Genomic DNA, 11,003 nt, shown 5'->3' with positions numbered 1-11,003 from the left:
TTGGTTTGATTTGGTTTGGTTCCAATTTGATTCGATTCAACTCATAATATCGGTCTGATTTGGTTCCGATTTGATTCGAATTGGTTTGGCTTAGTTCCGGTTTAGTTTTGTTCAACTCAAAATATTAGTTTAATCGGTTTAACCGAATTTCAATTTTCAAAATCGCCACCGAACCTATTAAACCAATATTTCTAAAAAAAATGAATTTTCGAATTAATCGAACTTTTAACTTTTGTCGATTTGGTCAATTAATTCAGTTTAACCGAATTTTTGTTCACCCATAGAGGGAAGGACTAGCTCGGTAAAAAACTATTGAGAAAGAATAAAAAAAAGACCTTTTTTCCAAATAAGCAAAGGAGCATCCCTTTTATTTTTTAATCAAAAGGACACCCCATCCCACTGTTAACTGTATACATGTACTGTTAATTGTATACCGTACTATTTCCATTATTATCTCTTACTTAAATCCTAAATAAGTTGAATGTATTCTAACAACTACAAAATTTTAATTGTTGCAATAGTTATAGCAGCTATGATTTCGTAGCTACTACAACCATAACCATAACCAGAATGTTTAATTACCCTGGGCTAAACTTGCTACGACAACTATAACTGAGAAAAAGGTCTTCAAAACTTGGTACAGTGAAGAAAAATGTTGCAAAATAAAATCCAATTACTACTAGGTATCCAGTTGTTGGGTTGGAGTTGCACTGGGCTGGAGTCAGAATCTTCAACTGTCTTGATCTACACGTGTTATGACAATTGTAACTGAGAAAAAGGTATTCAAAACTTACTATGACAAAGAAAAAGATACAAAATAAAACCCAATTGCTACCAGATATCCAGTTGTTGGGCTGGAGCTGCACTGGGGCCTAGTGCAGCCCAATCCTAATGGCTACAACGCACCTAATCGATTCAACATTTAAATGGAAGATAACATCCACAATGGGAGCTCCTTCCTATTTGGCTAAGTGGGAGGGAGCTCCTTTAATTTAACGAACGAGCTGTTTTATGTATATAAAGTCGTTCCTTCATTTGTTTTTTTATTAAAATATTTTTTTAGTTTTTGTTTAAGGAGTTATTGATAGATTTTTTTAATAGTGTGATCCATAAAGAAGTCTTTTATTGAGAGATTTTTTTATAATAGAAAAATATGTAAGATTTTTTATTTTTAATATAGTACTGATGTGGCATTGATGGAATTTATGGAGAGGTTTTATAAGTACAAAGTAAATGTATGTGATTGAAGGGTTGCCTTTTGATTAAAAAAACGTATAGTGGCTTTTTTTTTTTTGTGATTCCAAAAAAATTGAACGTGCTTTTTGACTTTTGCCCCAACTATTTTTATAAAAAATTCTTTCAACTAGGTATGAGAGGCAGATTGACAATATAATAAAATTACGGTGGTAAAACGCAAATTTCCCTACAGAAATTAATCTTTTTGTTTTTCTTTTTTGAGAAATTCTCTGGTGATCGGGGCAGGGTTTCATCGTATCGTGCGCATCGCTCCCCACCCCCGTCGTCTCCTTCCTTCTACCTTCCGCGTTCGGTCTCTTCCTCTTTCTTTCTTTCTTTCCGTTGATTCAGACGGATCTCTGCCGCTCGATCCCTCCCGTTCTCAGGAGCGGAAGGCCTTCTCGGTCCCAACTGTATGTAAAGGTAGATCTATCGCATGCCATTTTCCAAATCATAATTTTGTCATATTCTCGATCTCTTTGAAGGTCCAATATCTGATCGAAATCTGGCGATGGAAGGGAACAAAGATGAGGCTCTCAAGTGCCTCCGGATCGGGAAGGATGCCTTGGAGGCAGGAGATCGAGCTCGTGCCCTCAAATTCCTTTCCAAAGCTCGCCGCCTTGACCCCACGCTGCCAATTGAGGGACTTCTGTCGGCCGCCGAAGCACCCGATGGTGGCAAGTCTGGAGGTCCCGATGATTCTGCTGCATCGTCGAACGCCGCCCCCCAGCCTGACGGACCCTCCGGTGGTGCTTCATTTCGTGCTCGTGCGACGGCTGCTTCTTCTAAAGCTAACTCCGATGGGTCTGGTTCGTCCCGAGAGTATACAGAGGAGCAAATTACGATTATCCGGCAGGTCAAAATGAAAAAGGATTACTATCAGATACTGGGGCTTGAAAGGGGTTGCACGGTGGAAGACGTTAAGAAAGCCTACCGGAAGCTGTCGCTGAAGGTCCATCCCGACAAAAATCAGGCGCCTGGTGCGGAAGAAGCCTTCAAGGCAGTCTCTAGGGCCTTCCAGTGCCTTAGCAACGAAGAGAGTAGGAAAAGGTATGATGTGTCTGGTTCAGATGAGCCTGCATTAGCACGGCCTGCTGCACAGCGTAGGAGTCATGGGTTTAATGGTTTCTACGAAGATGACTTCGATGCTGATGAGATCTTTAGGAATTTCTTCTACGGGGGAGGGCCTCCGGTTGCCACTCCTTTTGGCACTTTCCAATTTAGGACTGGTGGTATGGGTAGGCCTAGCGCTCATGAGGTGCACGGTTCTATAAATCCTAACCTTCGGATGTTAGTACAAATTTTGCCTATCCTTCTTTTGCTCCTGCTGAACTTCCTTCCATCAAATGAGCCCATTTACACACTTAACCGAAGTTATCCTTATGAGCATAAGCTCGAGACATCTAGGGGGGTGAAGTACTTTGTCAAATCTGTGAATTTTGAAGAAGAATATCCTTACCAGAGTCAAAAACGTACCGTTTTGGAACAACAGGTAGAGAGAGACTATGTGGGGGTTATTTCACAGAACTGCCGCGTTGAATTACAGAGACGGCAATGGGGCCTGTCCTACCAGACTCCACATTGTGACATGCTTCAGAAGTTTCAGACGACAGCTTGATGCCATTAACTCAAGGTTGTTGCACTATTAGCTTTGCAATTTTTGCAACAATAGTTCATTTAACTTTGCAACATTAGATTTTGCATTTGCTAGATTATCTACTCTAATTTCTTGAGTAATATATATTTTTTTTCTTTTTGTTGGTCAGTCTAATTTTAGGTATCTACATATGTGAATCCTAGTTAGAGAGTAAGGAAACAACACACAAAAAGTTAATATAGTAGAGATGCAAATGCTAAGTTGAATGTTGAAGATAATACTGTGATATGAGACCACATATATATGTTTATAGGATATTAGATTAATAAGGTTATTGGTCTTAGGGTTTAATCTCACATTGATACTTTAGGTTTATGTCTTATTTAATATATTCCTAATCTAGTCTTAACCAATAACCATGCAGTATTCTCTTTTACCAAATTTTACTTGGTATCGTTGTCTCCTTTATAGGATTAGGTTTTGAAAGAGTTATTTGAGCCTTTCTCTCCTCCCTTTCTGTCATTTGCGTGCCATACTTTGTTTCTTTCTCTCCTCCATTGTAATTGAAGTAAGCCGCCTTTCATCCAAGAGGCATACCACTATACGTTAGCACCAGCTATGCAACCAGCTTCTCCTTGCTTTCTCTTAAATCTGCTCCACAACCTGGCCATCATCAATGCCTCCATCTCCCCTCATTAACTAGTTTGGATGAATTTGAACTAACTAGTTGTGGATGAATTTGAACTAGTAATCTTAGAATAATTACGCTTCTAGAAAACTGGCAATTTTGGTTTGAATTTGGCAGCTATTAGGTTGTGATTACTTTTTAATATCTCTTAGGTTTTGTGTGATACTAGATCAATTTTCCTTAGGCTTTGTACTGATATTGTCATCTTGGTTTCTTGGAGAGACTGCTCTATGCATGCTGTTTTGGGTGATTCATTTTATGAGAAGGCTGTCTATCTCTAGAAAACTGGCAACCGTGGTTAAAATTTAGCATATTGCTACTATATTGTGGTTAATTATACATTTCTTGGTTTTGTGTGATATAAAATCAAGTTGCCTTGGCCTTTGTATTGATAATGCCATCATGGTTTAGTGGTGAGACTGCTGATTAACTGTGCGTGTTGGTTTTGATGTCTCAAGGTTTCATGAGATTACCGTTGATTGATTGCATGTGGATTTGTGTTTATGAACTTTAACCGTCATTTTATATTTTATAATTTGTCAAATTATGTGTTCATTATTTATTTTTCTGTCAATGTGTGTGTGTTATATATATGATTCATATTAAGTGTTTATGGTTTGAAAGGGGTTGATATTTGAGCTACATGGTATATTTGGTGTCCTGTTAAGTTACTGATTAAGTTAAACATGCCATCTAAAAAATTCTGCTTTCTAACACAGGTTATCTTGTCCAAATTGAGTCATAACCAAAAACTAGTTATTTATTAATACATGTTGACTGTTGACCTGATAGATGTATCCTTTGGCAGAATATTCGTCACATCTTTTTTTTCATCACTCACAAAATTACTGAATTCTTTGTTCACAATTTTTATTCCACCGTTACAGCTTTTGCTTCAGATCAATACCAAATAAGGAAGGCATTTGTCCTGTATTTTGTTACATAATTCATCATGTATTGTCTTATTAATGGTGGATTCAGTAGGGCATAAGAAGCACAGCTCTCCATTTTTTTTCCATTTCCTTGCACATATTGGGCGTAATCGTTGTACCTCCTAGATCAACAGCTGATTTTTGAAGCATGGTTGTCAAAGTCAATATGAATCAAACATGGTCAAAGAACCTCTGCCTCTAGGGAGAACAGTTATTTACTTGGTACCTACCTTCGAAGAGGAAGAGAGCAATTCTAGGGGAAAAAATCAAAATGATCAAATTACCATCAAGCGAGATTACAAAAGCCCACAACTAGATCTCCAAGGTTATTTTGATTCCCCATGCTCTCTATGCATGGTACTTCCCCATGCTCTCTATGAAGCTGGAAAGAGTGAGGTGTTCACTAGATGAAGCTTCCCTAGGGCCTATGTTGCTTTTGTGCCCACCTTAGAACTGCCCTTGAGGTCACAAAAGGAAAAGGCCACAGCAAAGATTTACATCGAACAATATAGTAATGTCGGTGACCTCAGATTCAGAGAGGGGAAAGAAGGCAGTGCAATGAAGGTTGGAGAGGGAGAGGCTAGGAATGACGATGGCAGTGAGAGGGTGAGCTGAGTGTAGAAAATACTATGTTAACAAGAGGGTACTTTTGGTCTTTTCACTTGTTCACTCTCAATTTCAGACAGAAGCATTTCGGTATGTCTTTTAATCCATGGATTTTGTCCTACTTTGTCCCCTCTTTTGTCAATTGGACTCAATTAATTGTGTGCTGAAGTGCCTCCATGACGTGGAAGTGAACCAACCATACATCTCTGTCATGCTTGCTATATAACCTACAAAATTTAACATTTTTTTACACTTTTCACTATTGTATGGCATCTTGCTTTATTATTTAACTTGTCTGCAAATGTTGTCGCAAGATTATGCTTCCATGGAATGTGGTAATAGTTCATCTTGGAAATTATTTAAGTTTTTTCCCGTCAAATTTTGTAATTTTTCCAGACTTTGACAATGACATGATCTTATTATCTGTCTTGTAGATTTCCCATTTAATAGGTTCATCACCTTTTAACCATTTATATCAACATCTTAGCATATATTCCATCTCTCATGTCAGTTGTCAGGGCCAAAACATTTAAGACGAGAATAAGATGGGTCTTTGTGTTGTACTCGAACAGAGGGATTAAATAGTGTCTTCATTTTCAAGCAATTAGATCTTGTCGAAAGAGATGGTAAAATGAGAAAATTAATTATGATGTTATCAACATAATCAAAGACATTATATTACTTTAACAGTAACAATCTGGATACATGGTGCCAATAGAAGACGTTAAAGATTACTTGATAGAATTAAAAGATACATGCACATGTGACATTATTTCTAAATGTATATACTTGTGCTAATCTCAATGACCTTAAGATCCATATAACCATTTCCCTTAGAAAAATGGGATTCATGTACATCTTTCCACCATAAATCAATACCTAGGGAATTGCAATTTTGTTTTCTTCCTTTAGTGCAAACTTGAATTTGCTCTTAAGTGTATGCATTACTTTTTTATAAAATGTTAATGGTGAATTCAAGAATAAGCCATATAATGTGCATAAGCATCGGTCTTTAGTTTCAATAAAATAAATGTTTACCTGTAATGATAATTTTGACTGACATTATTGTTTAAGTTTTCTATTTTATTTCAAGCTAAGAGAAATTTGCTAATGCTCCTTCCTGTTTTATCTCTAAAGGGGCTCACTTGGTCATTCGACCAACTTTTGTTGTCTTTTATATGCTAGTCATGGATTGTTTCTATTTTTAAAATTCCGTGTGGCCTATTCCAGTCGAAACCAAATTATTGGGGTTGAAGAATTTTTGTTTATCCACGCAGCTATGAACTACCATGCACATCATTTAGCAATTAACAACAGTGTTGTGATTTAATGTTACATTTTTTTTTTCTGTTTCATCATCTCATTTCACAATATAAAAAAATATTCCTAGTTCATGATCCAGATGCATGCCACTTCATGTGCAAATTTTAAGAACTTGGTGTTTATGTTTACCACACCAACTTTTTTATTTGTGTTCAGTATGACTTTGTTGAGTTCTTTTTTCCCCAGCATAAAACCCGTATGGCATCCAAAATCTCAATAAAAATTTGTACCATCTTACTCTTGTCTGATGTGGTATTGTCAATTTTTTGTTCACTTACTCATTTTTAAAATATTCTTTAAGATTATATCTTTCTGTTTATTAGGCAAAGCCTGACATCTGAATGCTACTTGAAACCATAGTTTTTTAATGTGTGGAAAGAATGTTTTGTTCAATGGTGTTGTTTGGTCGACTCTGCTCAAAAGACGGCGGTCCCTTTTTGTCAGTACCGTGGCTGTAAGTTTTGACCAATATCTTGGTTGAATTCTTTGAGTTTAGTGTTTCAATCTAGTCTGTGAAATTTGGGTCAATCTGAAATGCTGGCCATAAACCAATGTGCTCTGCACTCAACTGATCCAATTCCAGATCTGGTTATTATTATTATTATCTTTTTAAATCCAATGTTTCTGGAGTTGAATGCTCAAAATGCGTGTTAGTTCCAGGCATTAGTCGGTTGAATCCACCTGCAGCTGCAATCATCCTTTTCAAGATACTGCTAGCACTTTCGTTCAGATTACTTTTGCTCGTATTCCATCTTGTTATTGCTTTAATCGTTTGTGATAACCGACTTTTCTCTTGCAGGTTTATGGCGGTTTGATATCAAAGTTCCTAAATTCTTTTGTGGTATATTTAACGGATAAGGGTACTCCTGAGGCTACGACGTTTCGATAAGACTCCTATCCCCTTGTTCTGATTTTGAAGCCTGCAGTTTAAATCCGGAGGGAACTGTTGTCGGTTGGGATATCATTTTAATTAGATGTATCTTTAAGACCTACGACTATTGATCTTCAGAGTTTATTGTATAGAAATCTTCAAAGTCAGTATGATGGAATCAACCAATCTGTTTGCTCGACATAATAATGTATTGAGATTTCTTCCAACCTGAATCTTACTTAAATAAACCTGCTGCATTGTTTTTAAAACCATATCAGGGGCACTTGGGCCAAGTTTCTTGATTTGCCTCTTCTCTTCTGCAATTGGTGCATTTTTAATTCTATTTGGTTCTTGATAAATTTAAATTTCACCCATCTTCTTTTGAGAAAATATTGCAAGTGATGAAAAATAATACTTTGCTTGTTGAGCAATTTAAATTTAAGTTTCTTCATCAATCAGATGGGTTAAATCGTATCTTAAGGATGCATAGGGATGACAATGGGTCGGGTTCGGATCGGATTCTATATCCTCCGTCTCCATACCCATCGGGTATAGGATCTCCGATGGGTATACTCATACCCATTAAATGATCAGATATCTTCTATAGTTATAATTTTTCTTTTTTCTATCCAACTATTATCATTCAACAAAAATATATTAAAATTAACAACCTATTAAAAAAAATATATATATAATAAAAAAAATAGATTAAACATCTATATAGTCTCCTCCTAATATCAACAAAAATAATAAGTTGATTTTGGGAAAAGAAAATTTTCTTTAATATATGTATATATATTATTTAATCGGGTATTTGGATCGGGTATCGGGTATTGATAATCCCTCCTCCATATCCTCCTTTATTCGGGTCGGATGTCGGATCCTCTATCGAATTCGGATGTAATTGTCATCTCTAGATACAGGGCATATTATAAGGATGTTATGATCATCTGACCAATAACCAATAAGGAGACACGAAAATCTTAGAACAAATATGTGATTTGCTCTCACATCTCTCTGAAGAGGGGCTATGAGAAAGCAATAGACAAAACTCACAAATATTTAAGTTTAAATAAGTATTAGAACTGCGGTAATACAATTAACTAAAAACTACAAGTCAATTGTTGACTCATTAATGAAATTAATTTTCTTCACATTTAAATTCAGCTAATAATATATACGAATCAGAAATTATCAAGCAGTTTGTCTAACGCTTCCGACAGAAGTTGAACACAATCACTCCTACCAGCAACAGTGGTCGCTTGGCTTCTCCTTCCCGTTAAGCGCGCTCCGTCCCCCTAAATCCACTCCACCGCCTGCTGTTCCCTTTTCTATATACCGTCGTTTCCAGAACTTTCTGATGAAGAATTCCAACAGAAGCGGAGCCACAGCCGGAGATCCGGTGGAGAAGGTGGCGCCTCTGAGCCAGAAGGCCGTTAAAGTCGTCGCTAACGTCTGCTTCGGCTCCTTCGTCCTTGCCGTCCTCGTCTTCACCATCGTCGCCATCACCTACCAGCCCCCCGATCCTTGGCTCGATTCGCCTAAAGCCCTCATCAAGTCCCTCGACGCCGTCCTCGCCAACGCCACCTTCCGCACCGACGACTCCGTCCTCCGCACTGGCGAGGACCTCACCTTCGCCCTCGCCGTTGGCAACTCCTCCTCCGACATCGCCACCACCCCACCTCCATCCACAGGGATCTCCACCTCCGGATGCGACTCCGATTCCCCTCTCAATTGCTCCGACCCCCGCGCTCTCGACGCGATCCGCCGCTTCAACGCTCGGATCTTTGGCCGGTCCATCGTGTTCCTCAGCTATGACACGCCCGTCACCGGATCCAACCCTGGAGAATGCGACGCCGCCTGGCGATTCCGCAACCGCCACGAGAAGTCTTGGCGGCGCTACAGGGATTATCGCCGTTTCCATCTCGCCTCCGCCGAGAACTGCAGTTACGAGGTCGATTCCGCGGGCAAGTTCCGCTCCGGCGTCAACGCTGCCCCCAAGTCCTCTCCGCGGCGCTGGCCCCCGTCGTCGCGTGCCCCTCCTGCGCAGATCCCTGATGCTGATATCAATGACACGATCCCAGAGCTCGGATCGGATTTCCAGAGAAGAAGATACATCTACTACACTCGTGGCGGGGATTACTGCAAGGGAATGAATCAGTATCTTTGGAGTTTTCTCTGCGCCCTCGGAGAAGCCCAGTATTTGAACCGGACGTTCGTGATGGATCTAAACATCTGCCTGGCTGCCACTTACAATCCCAGTGGCCGTGATGATGAGGGCAAGGATTTCAGGTACTATTTCGATTTCGAGCATCTTAAGGAGTCTATATCGTTGGCGGAGGAGACTAAGTTCTTGAGAGACTGGCGCCGATGGGAGCGTGCTTCCAGCAAGATCACCCTCCGCAAGGTGCCAACATATAAGGTCACTCCGATGCAGCTCAAGGAGGACAGGAGCACCATCATCTGGAGGCAGTTCGATGGGCCAGAGCCTGAAAATTACTGGTACCGCGTGTGCGAGGGCCGGTCAGCTAAATTCATTCAGAGGCCATGGCAAGCCATTTGGAAATCCAAGCGGCTGATGAACATAGTGTCTGAGATTGCAGGGAAGATGGATTGGGACTATGATGCGGTACATGTGGTCCGGGGAGACAAGGTGATGAACAAGGAGCTGTGGCCCAATCTCGATGCAGACACATCTCCAGAAGCATTAGTGAAGAAGCTAACTAAGGTGATCGGGAAACAGAAGAATCTATACATTGCCACTAATGAGCCATTCTACAATTATTTTGATAAACTTAGATCTCACTACAAGGTGCATTTGCTTGACGATTATAAGGAGATGTGGGGCAACACAAGCGAGTGGTACAATGAGACCATGGCGCTACATAATGGGCTCCCGGTGGAGTTTGATGGGTATATGAGGGTGGCAGTGGACACGGAGGTGCTTTATAGAGCAAAGAATCGTGTGGAGACATTCAATAATCTAACCATGGATTGTAAGGATGGTATCAATACATGCTAAGCATTGACATGAAAAAAGAATGGGAGGCTGAGAAGAATGTGGATATGCTTCTTTTTGTCTGGATCCTTGTCCAGGTACTTATTCTATCAATTTTGAATAATATTGAGCAATTTTAATCGAATCTATTTTATGCTCATTAAACATTGAATTACAATATCGAGCAGTTTTAATTTGTATGTTTGCTATTTGTTTCCTTTCTACAGTTTTGATTTATAGCAATTTGTTCATTTTCCCTTTCTTTCTCCTATTGTCACAAGACATCTCTTTGTTAGTGTAAAATTTTCAGTTATTGGCTTATTTCTGTGGGTTGGGCTAATATTCGTAAACCCTAGCAAACTCTCAAGATGTTGACACATATTTGGGCATGTTGAAGAAGTAACGTGATGGTACATGCACACAAGATACATTAAGAATTTATAGGGCTTAGATCCATTAGACCTACTAAATTACAGGTTGTTGAGGGTAACGATCTATCTTAACATTATGGGACAGTTTTGTGTAGAGAAATAGATAACCATGTTGATTGTCAGATGGGTATGGTTATCAGATATGGTGACAGGTTTGGATTCAAGTAGCTAAAACTTTGTGAGTATCTTACATGTTGCCATCCTCATGTCCAAGTTTCTTTTTCCTATACTGATGTTTCATGTAAGATTCTTTACATGTAAAATGTTTTACTGATCTCTTCGCAGTCGTTTGCAAAGAATTAGCTTATTCCTACATGATTA

General features: G+C 39.1%; 2 protein-coding genes across 3 annotated transcripts; both read left to right on the top strand.

The window, feature by feature from the left end:
• The first annotated feature begins 1,468 nt into the window (after nucleotides 1–1,468).
• Nucleotides 1,469–7,480, top strand: LOC121980011 (chaperone protein dnaJ 49-like). 2 transcript variants are annotated; one of them, XM_042531984.1, is made up of 3 exons: nucleotides 1,469–1,649; nucleotides 1,722–2,869; nucleotides 7,182–7,480. In XM_042531984.1, the coding sequence occupies exon 2, from the start codon at nucleotides 1,748–1,750 to the stop codon at nucleotides 2,852–2,854; it is 1,107 nt and encodes a 368-aa protein (XP_042387918.1). In that variant the 5' UTR covers nucleotides 1,469–1,649; nucleotides 1,722–1,747; the 3' UTR covers nucleotides 2,855–2,869; nucleotides 7,182–7,480. The 2 variants fall into 2 exon arrangements, with proteins under 2 accessions (XP_042387918.1, XP_042387919.1); XM_042531985.1 differs by having other exon boundaries at nucleotides 1,469–1,659.
• A 960-nt stretch (nucleotides 7,481–8,440) lies between these two features.
• On the top strand, nucleotides 8,441–10,398 carry LOC121980009. The gene has a single exon (XM_042531982.1). The coding sequence runs from the start codon at nucleotides 8,614–8,616 to the stop codon at nucleotides 10,273–10,275; it is 1,662 nt and encodes a 553-aa protein (XP_042387916.1). The 5' UTR covers nucleotides 8,441–8,613; the 3' UTR covers nucleotides 10,276–10,398.
• Nucleotides 10,399–11,003: the final 605 nt, after the last annotated feature.

This window comes from Zingiber officinale, chromosome 5A, assembly GCF_018446385.1.
Source record: "Zingiber officinale cultivar Zhangliang chromosome 5A, Zo_v1.1, whole genome shotgun sequence".
In the NCBI taxonomy this organism is placed as follows: Eukaryota; Viridiplantae; Streptophyta; class Magnoliopsida; order Zingiberales; family Zingiberaceae; genus Zingiber; species Zingiber officinale.
The sequence above is the reverse complement of the archived record's forward strand: the minus strand, read 5'-3'. Positions and strand labels throughout refer to the sequence as shown.

What these genes read in the sequence shown, in the direction of transcription:
- LOC121980011 (XM_042531984.1), top strand. Translation starts at nt 1,748, where the DNA reads ATGGAAGGGAACAAAGATGAGGCTCTCAAGTGCCTCCGGATCGGGAAG.
- LOC121980009 (XM_042531982.1), top strand. Translation starts at nt 8,614, where the DNA reads ATGAAGAATTCCAACAGAAGCGGAGCCACAGCCGGAGATCCGGTGGAG.